At 38.9% G+C, this 15,737-nt stretch overlaps 1 protein-coding gene across 1 annotated transcript in view; it reads right to left on the bottom strand.

Moving 5' to 3' along the window:
• Positions 1 to 15,737, bottom strand: part of thsd7ab (thrombospondin, type I, domain containing 7Ab) — a 192,998-nt gene that overhangs the window by 123,270 nt on the left and 53,991 nt on the right. The window contains exon 2 of the mRNA XM_063485184.1: positions 1,751 to 2,585. Within this exon, the coding sequence (XP_063341254.1) occupies positions 1,751 to 2,585 (835 nt within the window). The remainder of the gene's footprint in view (positions 1 to 1,750; positions 2,586 to 15,737) is intronic.

The following is a 15,737-nucleotide window of genomic DNA, read 5'->3' as shown; positions in this document are numbered from 1 at the left end:
TATCGCCTGAAATGAAAAAAACATATCGTGATATGAAACAATCTTATATCGCCCAGCTCTACTTTCACCTCTTCTAAAGCTTTGTTTTCTTCATTGGCGTGGTTATGCCTCCCATCTATCTCTGGGCAAAATATGTGTTTCTTACACAAAATATACTTCCTATTGAAAAACTTTAACTATATATCCATACTGATAATTTGTGTCCATGAACACACACACATGAATTAGATTACTTTTTTGTGACTATTTCATGTTTTCTAATGAGGCTGAGCTGACTGGAAAACCAGCAGCACAACACATCAGGAAGAAGCTGAGAAATCTATATTTTCCTGATTTATTTTGGCCATGTCAACAGACCCGCTAACACTTTGGATCTGTACCATTCATCAGAATGTGGGAGAAAATGGAGGTCTTGTGCTTTATTTTCCTGATCCTATATCCTATATACATTTTTGGATAGTATGTCATGGATTACTGTGTGGAGTTTGCTTGTTCTCCTTGCGTCTGCGTGGGCTCTCTCTGGGTACCCCACTCGTTGCCCAATAACTGTGGAATAGGCTCTAGGCCCTGCACAATCCTGAGTTGGTTAGTAAAATGTACGGAGGTAACAAGTTCTGTACTGAGTGTTCTGTTTTCTGTATTGCATATAAACTTGTTTAGAGGGAAGATTTTAAACTAAAAATCATCTTTCAGTTCACCATGTGTCATATATTGAATATAGAGATCCAATACATCTCTCTCTCTGAGAAGGCAGCTTTGATAGATTGCACCCTCTGGCAGAAAGAGCTACACATTAAAGTCCAATGAAATGCAGAGTGGCAGGGGAGCCTTGTTTGGCCTCATGATAGTGTTTGGCTATGATATACACTGAATTCCCTGCTTTATGCTCTGAAAGGCATTGTCAGAGAGCTCTCTTTGTCCAATATAGGCTCATCCACACCCATAGGAGCTGTAAGGATATAGATGACTGAGGCTGCACTGCAATTAATGAATTGTTTGTGTAAACTGTGCCTTTAACCTATATCCTTGGTTACCATAACCTTGTTCCTTTGTTGTTTTGCAAGAAAAACATCCTTTTGGTGGCATTTTGAGCAACGCTTGATTTGTTCAATTTTTCATAAAACATCTGATTCGAAACCACCGGGCAAAACAGAAAATTGCCATATTTCGAAAAGTACCACACAGATTCATAGTTCAGATTGATCTCATGTCACAAAAGGAGTTTTTCTTTTCCACTTCCATCCTCAGAAGTTGACATGAAATACAATGTACGGGGAGTTGTGCCTCATTGCTCTGACAGCACAGCAGTGACAAAGACACAGCGGATAAACATCCTCCCCTGCGTGTCACTTCATGACAGGGTGAAGAAAAACTTTCAGGAGGACAAATTTGGCTTCATGTTCAGCTGTAAGAAATTCACCAGATGAAGGACAAGTATACATGAAAGTCTAGGTTGACCTTCTGACAAAAATAAATGGACAAAAATACAAATACATAGAGTAATCAATAGTCAGCAACACTAAGAAAATATGAAAACAGACATATTGATTACATTAGGCAAAAAGCCTGAAAGGCAGGGGAAACATGCTTTAGTTTAAAAATACAGCAAAAGCATTTGCAGTACCTAAGGAAGGAAGCTTAAATTTATGCTGAGGGGGAATAAAAGCACACACACAAACACACACCCACAAAAAACAAAAACAAAAAAAACAACAACATACACATTACCATAAAAATTATTGCCACTCACTTGCGTCCCACAGTGCTCCCATTCCTATGGATGCAGGTCACCTCCCGATTCTGGTAGCCCACCTGAATGTCCCAGAAGGGACTCTCTTGCCGGTTGAGGCGGTTCCTGGTACGCTTCTTCTGGATAAGCTCCCTAGTCTCGGGATCTTTTACTCCTGCCCTCTCCCGGAGCCCTTGCCCTTTGCCTTTCCTGCGTTTAACTTGGCGAGCTGTCCGAGTCTGCGGGAGGGCACAAAGGCTCCACGGTCCAACCCTGAGACTGTACATGCCCTCTGGACCTGTGCAAGGCCCTGGTTTGCAAGACTGGAACTCAGTTAGGTTGGGACAGGCAGCGCCTCCAAAAAGTGGAGGGACTAGGACACTGCGTACTCTGTTCCTGAGGCCTGTTCCACACGTTTTGGAGCAGGATGTCCATGGCGAGTACTCAGAAACCACACAATCCTGAGGGCAAGGGATCAAACATGCCTGCTCTAGACGAGGCTTGGGTTCAAAGTACTCACAGATGGCATCCTCTGCTGGAGATCCGTCTGACTTGAGTATGCAGCCCACCTCCCGGGTCTGAATGCCCTCTTCGCCTCCACTGCACGTGAACTGCCGTGGGGCCCCAAAGGTCCTCGCTGATACTGGCACGCACTCATTCCAGGCACCCAGTTTCCAGTCATAAAGGTCCTTGTGCCAGTCACACACACGGAAACAGTTTCTCTGGTTTGAGGGACGCTGGGCCTGGTCGCAGTTGGTGTGAAGTGTTGTCCAGCCATCCACATGGGCACACCAGACTGCCCGGCTTTGGCTGCCACCCAGGCCACAGTCGCTGCCCATACATCTTCCCCATGGACCTGGGAAACAAATGAACAAGCTCAAATCACAATGAAGAAACATAAAACAATAATCCTTTCAGCTTTAAATGACAAGAAAAGCACTCAGGGGCATTGTAAGAAAACTTGTAAGGAAATTCTAAACACAACACATCACAATACGGCTTTGAAGAAGCAGGAAATTATATTAGCAGGAATAAAAGATGCTAGTCAGATTGGAGGAAGTGAAACAAAACAGCATAATGGCTGGACTCCATTGAAAGTGTAGAATGAACAAATAAGCCATATTTACCCTAATAGTGATTAATGGAAGGCACTAATGCCACTTCATGTGTACCTTTAAAACAGAAATCCATATGGAAGCATCAGTTAATCAAATGCTTGAAACCTAATTCTAAACCAAGACTACTTCATTTTCTTTTTCTCAGCTAAGAAAAAGGCACATAATACATCTTCAAGGATGACACAATATATTCACAGACTCCTTTAATATGGCCCTTGATGTAAATGTGCTGAAAAGCTGTCAGCAGCTGAAGTGTGAGTGCAAAAATGTGTCATATTAAATAAAAATAATCCGCCGCCTTGTTTTTGCACGACACTTCGGTCAGACACAGTGATTCTTTCTTTTAAAAACTGGGTGGCTGCCATTGGGGCGGGGAGGGATGATTAGGCAATGCAAACACAATGTGCAACAGTAGAGATTATAGGTGATCAAACGCAAGTGTCTGAAAGTTAATTTACAGGGGCTATGAGTTATCTGTGGCATTTATCAAAGTCTATTGGCAGCCAGCAGAAATTGCCACAAACATCAATAAACGTATTTCTTGGTACATAAGTGTTTGGCAAAGTCTTCCCTTGTCCCCATTTACTTAATGGCAGCACAGATTGAACAGACAGTACATAACAGGACTAGAGGAGGGGAGAGGTTGCTGTATATGTGGTTTAATAATTAAATATACTACCTGTACTGACTCAGGAATACCGACATGTAACCTCAAATAAAAAGATGTTCTATATTTTTCTTATTGTCTGAAAGTTCAATTACAATATCAAAATCATGACATGATCTTGTTAAATGATTTGTTGCAGTCTGTTTAGATTAACCTCCTATCATTCATCAGACCCCTGTTTAAAATTAACATAACACGCTTGGCTGCTAAAAGGTATCTTTTACAAAGAAAAGCCATTATGACAAAACATGTAAAAGTCTTTATTTGGCAGCTACGGTAACTTCTAGTTTTCTGAAAGTAAGCATTTTTTCTTAAGCATGTGGCTACAATACAACCAGACCTTATCGCTAAGTGGTTTGCTGGCATGTGGTGAATAACACTGGCCTACAGTCAAAATGCTTTTGATATAAATGTAGTCAGACATTACTAATTTAGGGTTACTGCAACTGAAAATGATGCTTAAAAATTTCAGTCATTATATGGTATTCTCTTAGTTTAAAGATCAAAAGTTATTAATCAAAACCAAAAATGACTCTTTAATACATTTTGAACACTAAATGTTGGAGAAAAAAAAAGGCCCAAATGGGGATATGTGTTGATTTTCAGGTGGCCATTTGTCCTAAACTATTCATCCAATTTTCCATTTTATATTGATTGATTAGTAATTTATTTCAACATGTGAACAATATACGGGTACATTTAGAAAAGAAAATAAGAGAAAGAGAAAAAAAATAATATACAAAATACATACAAAAAAACCCATTCTGATTCACAATGTACTGTTCTCTTGTGATTGTTAGTGATGAAACCAACATTTTTTGAATTCTAGATAATTGAGGAAACTGGCATTTTGCAATGCCACAACATCCCACCTAGGCTCAACAACCTGACCTGGCTTGGACAGCTCTAGATAAATTCGGAGCAGCTGTTATTTATTTGAACTGATATAAAATGATGCTAACTTTATTTTCTAATGTGATGTTTCATATTAAGTCTGTTCTATACAGACTGTTTCCCAATTTTTAACATGTTGCAATTTTAAAAATTGTTGGTAACCACAAATAGACACAAGTTTGACAATTTAGTCAAATTGATTACAAACACCTTGGTATTTTAATTGTCATATCTGGATTTAGCACATTTTAATCTGCATGCTTAGAGGTTAAATTGATACTGCTGATTCCTTTGCATCTGTTAGTGTAATGCTTCAAATCCACAAGGAGCAGAAGTATCCGTCAGCATACCGAAAGTCTAGTAATGTGCTGCTTAAAACAGTCACCAACAAAAGCACTATTTATTTCTGTTTCAAAGGTGTTGCTAAAACCTTTGAGCATTTTAAGTTTTAGCAATTAGCCCCTTTCTACTTATGGAACTACAGATGTAATCAGATAGTTCCTTAATGGACCTTAATGGAAAACATCGTGATGAGATGGAAGGTAAAGGACAACTGAAGGACAATTTATAGGTAAAGTAGTGAAATGACATGCTCAGAGAATCACTGCACTTATAGTAAGTGGATTAATGATATGGTTGATGACACACCATTTTATTGTAGTAAGACTTTACCCAAGATCTTAGTTTGTCTTGTATAACAATATAGACCTTAAAGGGGCTTCATAAAATGGATTTCCTGGACTCTACTAAATTAAACTGTTTAAGAACAGCATGTGGGGGTGGGTATCTGTGTCTGAGATGACCATATTAGGAATATGCCCTCTGAATATGCCTGAAACTGAATATTTAAAGCAGTTTGAAGGCTGAGCTTTTGTCTCACAACCTAACCTCATTATTTCAACCTTTGCCATACAAAATACAAGCATGCACTATTGTAATAGTATAAATATGACAGAAAATAAGGATAAGTATGCATTTAACTACAACTTGAAAAAAACTGAATAAAGAACACAGGGTCTAATTTATGTTTCACCACAAAGAAACTTGGCTGACATTACTAAAACCGTCTTAACCCTGTCAGCCCAACTCAGATGGTACACCAAGGAGGCTGCAGAACACTCATTAACACAGGGTGGCTGCACTCTGACTGTGTTATCCAAAGGCTATTGATACTACAAAGGAAAAGAAATCAAACTAATTGGGAAACTTCAGTTCAACCCCACATTAACCTCTTAGCTAATTGATTACTATCCGGAGCTGAGCCCAGAGCTGGACTCTTTGCAGGAGACGGGATGTAAAGGTAAGGGCACCTCTTGCTGACCCAGATCCAGATAAAAATCCTGCCCAGCAGGCAATCAGGAGCACAGTTCCAAAAATGGAAGCCTATGATGAAGCTGCCTTGTAGTCTTGTCTTCAGTGTCAGCAGCCAATGTGCCAGACAGGAGTCATCGTGATGAAGCATACACAAGAGCCTCTAAGCATATTTGAAATGGCTGGTTTACCTCACACTGTATCAACACGCCATCTGATCAAGTGATCTCTGCCTACTGGGCTTTTACAGACTCAGCTCACGACTCATTTGTAGAACTTGTGGATTTGAGAAGAAGAAGTGAAATATATTTAGGATTCCCAGTGATGAATTCTCAGTTCAATTCAATTCAATTTATATAGCACCAAATTACAACTGTTGCATCAAGGTGCTTTACACGGTAATACATGATAAAGACCCTACAATATACAGAAAAAAAATGGACAACCATTTGGCGACAGTGGGAAGAAAAAAACCCTTTAACAGGAAGAAAGCTCTGGCAGAATCAGGCCCAGGGAGTAGCAGCCAGCTGGTGTGACTGGTTGGGGTTGATGGGAGGAGAGCGAGAAAACAATGATAACTAATGATGAAATGCAGAGTGGTGCATAAACACAAAAGAAGCAGTGCATTATGGGAATCCCCCAGCAGCCCAGGCCTATTCCTACATAAACAAGAGGGAGGATTCAGCCCTAATTATAAGCTTTTTGAGTGGTTGAGTTTTGATGTGATGAACATTTTTAATTGAATCCAATAATTGAAAAATGTGTATTAGAGATTTTTGTCTTCACAATACAAACTGACAAAGACAGAGAATATTATCTTGACAGCTGATATTCAGTTGCAAGCAGAAGAAATAAAATGTGTCCAAAACCAAATATGCAACAGAATCAGACAGGGTCTCCGGCACCAAAATAAAACACATCCCACTCATATCTAATCTATCCCAGACAAAAGTTATCTCCTCTAAGACTGCTCTCTGGCACTGCCCTTCAACACTCCTCTGGCTTAGTAATGTGGAGTTAAAGAGTGGCTAAAGGTCAAAATGCTTGGCCATATTCAACATGATCTAAGTAGAACAGTGGCAGCCTTGCCTGATGCTGTAGTCTTATGTATCTTCTCAGAAGAGAAAGTTTGCTATGTCTGATCTTTACAGTTGCTTCCATGTTATGTCGCTCTGTTCAGACACAAAGCTGGAACAAGGCCTTTTTTCTCCAAATGTAAATCAATGTGAAAGTCGTGTAGCCTACAGCTAACTTTTCAATGTTGCATGCAGTCTGACAGGTTCATTTAACATTCTGAAAATAAAGTGTGTCTCGCCTCCATTTATCACAAAGTATTCAAAGAATTATCCATTACTGTCACTCGGCTGCACATCACACGTTTGACACATGTCTGATTAGTAATCTTTTGACACAAAAAAAACAGGTGTCATACAAAAAAATACAACCCACATTTGGGCAAGTCATTCAATTGTGTTCCATTTATATGAATTTCTTCTGGATTTTATTTGATATCAGAAGACAAATACACAAACAAAAGCCCACATATTGATGAAACTTAACAGATGACTATGTTATAAAAGTGCATGTACAGAAGTCCCAGTTTTAGCCAAATATTCTTTTGGCCGCACATTATTATAGCTAATAGTAATGTTATTGATAACCTCATCATGTTAAATTATTCAAACTTGTGCTCATGTCATCAGTGTGATATTTTGACTCGTGATTGTCAAGCACACGCCTCAAACAATTTTACCACTGAAAATTATGAGATACATTTGCCACATGCAATAAAGCACTGGAACAGCTACTAATGCATAATCTTGACACTTGTTGGTATTTGTTGGATATTTATATAGGCTCAACCACCCACCCCTCATTTATAATATTTGCTTCGGAAAGCAAATTAAAAATTCATGCATGTTTGGGGTAGTGACCTCTGTCAGAGCACTAGTGTTTGAACTACATTGGCTGTCATCACTCCATAGTAAGACATGACCAGCACTTTGAGAAGGTATGAGGGAATGTTGACAGAAGGGTTATTCAGATGACCTGCATGATTAATGTATGAGGGAAAGTGTGGTAAGAGCATAATACAGTATAACACAGAAAAATTAATTTAAGCATCATAGGAATGCTCTATGAGGTAAATGTGCTGATGCTGCGAGCCCATTAAAAAGGACCCAAAGGCAGACTAAACAGAAAAAGTGGAAGCTAACAAAAACAAAGCACGAGTTCAAGCTAATAAATACTTACAAGAATCCCAGAAACACAAATTTCACAAAGTCCAAAACAAACACACAATAGGGGTGTGATTACCTTTAATAAATCTGAAGATGAACTTGAGGTGGACACAGCCAGTAAAGTCAGACTTACAAATATTAGAAGGGAACAAATGGACACATGTGATACTAATGGATAGGATATGCAATAATGGAGGGAAAAAGACAAAGATGGGAAGTAAAACAACCAATAGTGGTAGCACATCTGCCAATCTCCCACTTCACTCTTTCTTTACTGATAAACAGGATGCCGAGATACTTAAACTCAACTTGGGGCATCAACTTGTCCCTTTTCTAGTTGTGAACCATGGCCTCAGATGTGGAGGCGCTGATTCTCATTCCCACCACTTCACACTTGGCTGTGAACATTTTAGTGCAAGCTGGAGGCCACCAACCGAATCACCTTCCAGAATGAACCAATACTGATGATTCTTCAATACGTGGGAAGGCAAATCAGAGTCTGTTCTATTGTGGTATCGTCTTTATGATATGCCTGTTTATGTATTATTACATTTTCCCCCATTCTCATTCCTGGGACATCATTTAATGTTGTTTTATCAGAGCTGCTGGAATGGATCTTTTATAGAAAAGGTGTCCTCTGTAAGCAGATTTTGATGCTTATGGTTATTGCATTGTCACATGCTACTCATCATTTTTCAGTGTGTAGTTACTGTTGTGAAGGGGGTATTTTACCCCAAACCACAATCATTCCATAAACCTAGAGCTGGGCGATAGAACGATAACGATATGTATTGCGAAATAACTTTTTCTCAATAGAAAAATTAAACTATTGCGATAGACCTCATCTCTCTTGTCCTCTTAAAAAAAAGAAAGAACAGCCAATCCAAATTAAGTAGCGCAGAGCCGAACCAATCACAGCCGCAGCGTCACGTCACGTGACTTGTTACGTACAGCACAAGTGCCAAGCCGCACATGTGTATTTGTTTTTGCAGCCGGGCCGCCCAGGTAATGAAGGAAATGAGTTTGCCGACTAGAGAAAAATCAACCGAGAGCGTGACCGAAGGTTACCGAAGAAAAAAACGATGATGGTTCCAATGCTGGAGAGCTTGTCGAACGGAAGGGCCATAGAAGTTCCGTAGTGTGAAGGTATTTCGGCTATTTCAAGTCTGACAAAAAACAGAGTAGCGCACTGTAAATTGTGCCGAAAGCAAGTCTGGAAATACAATAAACCGGTGCATGCTCAATCTCTGACTGAAAGCGCTAATTCGTCATTCGGCTTTTGTCAGACTAAAGTCACTGTTAAAACTGTTTGAAAAGCTAAGCTATACAACAAGGAGAGATTGAGAATTTCCTTTTAGTTCTCAGTTTATTTGATATTGACAAAAGTTAGTCAATTTTGTCTGTTCTTCTGTAAAACAAACTAAGATTTATTTTTAGAATTAAAATTTTGTTTCTAAGTGGAATTGACAATTTAGTAGTCTGTTTTGTTTGTTCTATTTTGAAACTTAAACGCTTTAGCGGCTGCCTTTTGTGTAGTTTGCAATATTTGCCTTTATTTATCTGAAACTGAAGTCTCATGTTCCTTAAGTACATCTACCCTGTTGAACTTATTATGGGAAATAAATATTTAAATCAAAACAAGCTGCAGATTATTTCACATTTTACTTGTGAGCAACGGCACATTTAAATCTTACAAATATAGTTATTTGGCTTATATCGTGATATATATCATTATCGCCTGAAATGAAAAAAACATATCGTGATATGAAAAAATCTTATATCGCCCAGCTCTACATAAACCTAACCAAGAAGTTTTTATTTTTTAAGACTGACCAGGAGACCAAAAAAACAAAAAAACAAAAAGAAAAATACAAAACACAAAATGCAAACCAGAGTTTAACACACCTGTGATTTAATCCACTGCAACCCCACTATAACCATTTATTGCAAGCACTGTAGGACTCTAAACCGGGACAATTAATATTGTCACAGCTGGCGTGTAAAGGTACACCTTGTAAGTAATAAGACGACACAGGTGTTATCTAACTGACTGCATTGTAGCACGTCAGAGGTTGAATTACTCTCCTTTCCGCTTCTGCTTCTTTTTTTTTTATCATTCATGACTGCATTGACCATAGAAATTAAATTCCTTCTTTTCAGAGCAACACAGAAGCCAAGAGCACATTAATATGCAGAGAAATCAGGTACTTTGAAGATGAAAAAAAAATCTGAAAGTCACCAAAAAGAAGGGAAATGATCTACAGGCACTTTTACCTAGCTTCAATCATAATGAAATTATCTATTCCCTGTAATACTCAGGGCCCCAGCAGGTTCCGGGGAGTCCTCGGGCCTCATAATGGGATCTTTCCTCTGAGCACTGTATGTGAAGTGTAATATCCTCACTGTTGGGGTGAGAGTCTGATCTCTGACTGGGCCTCGAGTGTCTATTTAATGAACAGCTTCTTTGTCCCTGCAGGGTCAGCTTCACTAATGAATGGGTCACTGTACCGCTCGCTCTCTTTCTCCCTGCTTGTGTTTGTTTATTATTTCTCAAATCCACAACTGGCTCCAGCACTCAAAGACAGGACCTTTCTCTCGGCCAGGGTCGAGGTTCATCTCAGGATCATCGCCGCTGACTGGCTGCCGCTTCGCTGCGATGTTATAGCCAGTGGATGTGTCTTGACTTCAGAGCTCTCAGTTCTGCTGTCATGTCCAACTATGTAAAAAAGGTCAAATAAAATACGAGTTGCTTTGCCACAATCAGCAAAAATTTGGTTTGGTGGTCTTGAGACATTCAGGGTCATTGCAGTGTTATATACGTGGAAATTTAGCCACAGCTGAACAATGTCAGACTCCTACAGCAGCAGGAGAGTGTCAGTATGTTGTAGAGTAATAAGAAAAAGCAGTTTGAAGAGTAAAAGTGAGGTAATGTATCTAAGGGCTGGCTCTCCCACACAATTTCAGTGAAAGAGAATGAATTCAGTCAACTTGTCAGATTAAATCAAATCTCAGAAATATGATTTCACACAGGTCTGATTTTATAGATGACTATATTTATTATATGGCAGGTCATAAACAACCCTTCTTTTAGCATTTTCATAATATTCTAAGGTTTGTTAAAGCGTAGAACCAAAGTGCTTTTTTCACGTTGAAGAGAACGCGGATGGTGTTTTAAGTTTCATCCTCGGAAATTGATTCATCAGTTCCACAGCAGTACTGCGAGATGTCAGTTTGATTATGTAAGCTCAATTTTTTATTCAAAGCTCCAACACTGTACATGAAACTACTATTTGAGTTGCTGAACAGCTCCTTTCTAAGAGTTCAGCTCTCCATGTAGTATCACAGTTTAGACAGAATTAACCGTATGAACTACAATGGGATAATTGCATGTTTGCATAGCCTTTGGGAGAACTAAGCATTACCACATTGGACTTGCCATGTTGAGTCACATTAGGCTCTGCACTGCATTTGTTTGCCGAGAGCTACAGAACAAATCTGCACAAGGCAAAGGCCAACTGTGCATTGTTATTGTGTTTAAAGAGCACAGCCAGCTATAAATACTGTCCCCAGACATAAAGCTATGCCATTCATATCATGCCATTTCTTGTTGGGCATGGTCACAAAGTCATTATTTAGCACCAGATGGATACCAGGCCTTTAGGTCCAAATGGGTCACAATGTGCCTGAAAGGTTATTGTGGAAAAGAGCAAAAGCTAAAGGAGAAAAGAAGAGAACCAAAGGCTAGCCCTTAACATCTGAAGAAATACTTTGAGCAGCTTAGCATTCATGGATGATTGTTAACCGTAGCCTGCCTTCAGTGTGATTGGTGCCCAGGGCTGTGCAGCGCTAAGCCACATTGACTAAAGCTCTCTGCTCACACTTGATCTAAATTTCATTAACTGTAATACCATGATTGTGCTTGCACGGCTTGAAGGAGCTCCTCTGACTCTTTTATTCATCGCGTCCAACAGACGCAGACGTTTCAACAAGTCACACAATATGAAATAAGTCTTCTCAATTTTTATCTGGGCTCCTCTCTGCATGCAGTATCTGCATACTCCATATTACAGCTTAATAAGAGCAACAGGATGCTACAGTCATTTAATGTGTATATTAATTTTCATTGGTGTTTTGAATTGAAGCTTAAGAATCATGCTAATTTATTTTTATCCTAACACTCAGCCATTATATTTATCTTAATTTTACTTCATATGACACCATCATCAGTTCTGCCAAATAGACGTAGATAAATTAGGTAAATGGCTTGATGGTCATCCAAGGTACTGATATTCCAACATTTTCTGTCAAATGGCAAAAACTTCAGTGCATTACTGCATTTGTGTAAAACAGCTATTATATCATGCTACTATGACATGTCGGCAGTTTCTTTAGGACTGCATAGTCAGACTGAGGCACTTTTGACAGCCAATGTGTGGAATCTGGACCTACAATGACGCCTCCTTTTTTATTACTTTATTGTGCAAAAGTGTCACCACTCCACTAGCATATATCTTGATTCCATCGCCTTAAATAATGTCCATATGTATATAGTGCTGCAGAAACTGTGTACTGTGTATTGCTGCTCTTCTTTAGGTGGTGAGCTCTTTTCATTAAATGATATATGGTTCTTATATCACACTTTTATTCTTCTTCTTTTCTACCTGAGCACTCAAAGCCCTTTATAGAACATGCCTCATTCACCAATTCATACTCATTCATACAAGCACATTTTCCACACCTAGGTGCTTTCTGTCTAACGTTCACACGCATTCACACTCATATGAACACCTTGGAGAGCAACTTGGGGTTCGGTATCTTGCCCGGAAATAATTTGGCATTCAGACTGAAGGAGCAATGGATGAAACCAACAACGCTCCAGTTAATAGATGACTTGCTCTACCTCCTGAGCAACAGCCACCCGCTACAGCAGTTAGTTGTGGTGTGCGCCACACAAGAGGAGATTATCCACCTCTCTGTTTATCGTGAGCAGTACCTACATAGAAAATGGACAGCACAGGAAAGTACTTCTTGATCTCAACAAGTTCAAATGCCAAAAAAAGCAAAATGATATTGTTGCTTAGTTCGGAAATACTGTAGATGGGGAGATTTTGTGCCTGGGAGGCACTGACCAACCAACCCCCCCCCCAAAAAAAATAAAAATTTGCTGACCCCCCCTCGGCAAGACTTTCTCACGTTGGTAATAATTTCAGCAAGAGGGAGGAAGACACCCTTCAGTTGAAACATTAACTTGTTATTTAAAACAGATCATTATTGATTTCAAAAACTTATTTGGTTTTTATATGTATCTCCTTTAAGTATCAGCTTTATCAGCAGAAAAATAACTAGGCATATAATTACTTTCTTTCTCTCTTTTTTGCCATATTTTTTAAAGTAACCTATATTTAAAAACAGAATAATAAAACTGGAAATTCTGTTTTTGGTGTGCCACCTTGATATTTTTTAGTGGCCCCCGGATTGCCACCCATATTAAAAAATTCTGGAGACGCCCCTGATTTCAGGCAGTTCACTTTAATGATTGTTTATGCTGTAAATTCTATCATCGGGATATTGCACAGATGAATGCAATTTGTTTATTTGGGCACAGGATGTGTCCATATACGAGTGAGTACAAAGTTCAGGCTCAATAAATAAACATTTATTTACAGTCTTTTGTGTAATTCAGTAATAATTCATGGTTTTTACACTGTCCAGTTAAATGCTTCACGATAAGAATCGTTAATTATCAGTTGTTTAGTTCTTATTATCACTGCATCTTATAGGTGAAAAAGGCTTTTGCTCACTCAAAGATGTGGTAAGCATAAGTTACTGTTTATCTATAAGTCTCTCATTGCCAGGCTGCCATTTTACATCACTGCTACCTGGAGTGGTGCTCGGGGCCATATCTAACTCCTGGCTGCCTGCACGTCCTGCAGGTTTAGAAGAACTGCTTTGAGTTTTTATGCTCCAACCACCTGGAATTGTTGCACCCCGCAATGCACATTAAAAATAAACTCTCTGGCAATGTTTGATCAGTTTAAATTTATGATCACAAGCCATTTAGCTTTTGTCTGCACCTCTTTTTAAGCGATTTACCTCTAAATCCCACATCCTATATATTCTTTTCTTTTACTGAGTTCTTTGCTTAACACATATCTTTTGTTGTTGTGCCTTTACATGACAGCAATGTAAATGTAGCGTGGTTCTCAATATTTTTTCATTAAAAAAAAATTAATGATCTTTATGTTGTTTTTAATTTATAGTAAAATATGTAGGACAAGAACAACAGCCAAATAATTTCCAGATTCACTCAAATACAAGTTTCAGCAGGCAAATCAAGTATCTTTTTAATTGCAACATTTACATTCATGACGGCAAAGAGCATAATCATGTTTCTAAACATCTGGAGTTTAGCCGCAGCAAAAAAAAAAAAAGACATGACAAACAGCATAAGCAGCCAAAACTGAGAACTGGATGACTATGTTCTGTTGTTTACAGAGAGTTTGTGTTTTCCTGTTAGCTCATAAACACCCTCAGAGGATGGAAGAGTGACAAGATAAATTAGAGAGAACATGCTCCAATCCTAAAAACACCCACATGCTTGGTGGTGAAGATAACGCTACTGGCAACAACAAAGAAATTCTCCGAATTCTTTGAGTCAAAGGGTCAGGGCCGGGCACAGAGCCAGAGTGAAACACCTGCAGCTTGTAACACTGTACCACCGTTTGTCACCACAACAACAGCGACAAGAAAGTGTCTGACTTCAAATGAGCCGTTCTTGCTTCACGATTTAGGCTGTCAGTGTGTCACACAAACAGTTTCCCACAGCTCTAAGGCAATGGTCTGTGTATGAATCTGTCAGAGAAAATGTCAACACTGTCAGAAGCCAAACTAAAATTAACTCCATGACTTGCCATTATTACACACTTTCTTATTCAGGAACCAACATCAACAAAATACTTGCATTTTCAAGACAAGTAGGGTGAGATGAAAAGAATTACTTTCGCATTGATGGCAATACGGCCGATGTAAGGAAAATCAAGTGAAAAATAAAAGCATGCGCAACATAATTTTGTTCCAATTAAATCTTTACACAAGGCAATTTCAAAACATTAAAAGCATGCTAATTAAAAACTGATTGTAAAAAATGCAATGACTGACTAAGCTTTTTAAATTTAATTTGCTTTTATGAGTTGACTAATCATTTCCAAAGCAAAAATACCAAAAACAAACTGGTTCTAGCTTTTCAGACTTGCTTTTTCCTGGGTTAAATTACAGTAATGTGTACTGTTTGGGGTTTGTGAACCATTTCGCAGGGTTTTCTGACTTTCTGGGGCTAGGCACCACTTACCAGGAGAAAATGAGAGACCCTCATACACCTCATTTTCTCAGTACTGACTAATCACATGCTTTCCACCATTTGTTCCTTGTATGGCACTGGAGTTAATTGTACTTTTGAAAATTTTCAGCTGAAGAGGTACAGTGGCTAGCACTGCTGTCCCTCAGAGATGGCCCTGGATTCGCTCCTGCTGGCTTCTTCCTGGTATTCCTCAAGGTACTCTGGTTTACTCCCACAGTTCAAAAGACATGCTTGTTAGATTAACTGGTGATTCTTTAATTTGCTGTAAGTGTGAATGTGGGCTCAAGCGGTTATATGTCCCTTTGTATTAGGTTTAGTTACACCTGAATTAAATAAATGGTCAAGAAAATGAATGAATACTTCAGACAGGTCAGTGTTAGTGTTTGACAATCATACTAGAGATAAAGTCCGTTGGAGCAAA

This window comes from Pelmatolapia mariae, linkage group LG10_11 (genome assembly GCF_036321145.2).
Source record: "Pelmatolapia mariae isolate MD_Pm_ZW linkage group LG10_11, Pm_UMD_F_2, whole genome shotgun sequence".
NCBI classification, from domain to species: Eukaryota; Metazoa; Chordata; class Actinopteri; order Cichliformes; family Cichlidae; genus Pelmatolapia; species Pelmatolapia mariae.
The sequence above is the reverse complement of the archived record's forward strand: the minus strand, read 5'-3'. Positions and strand labels throughout refer to the sequence as shown.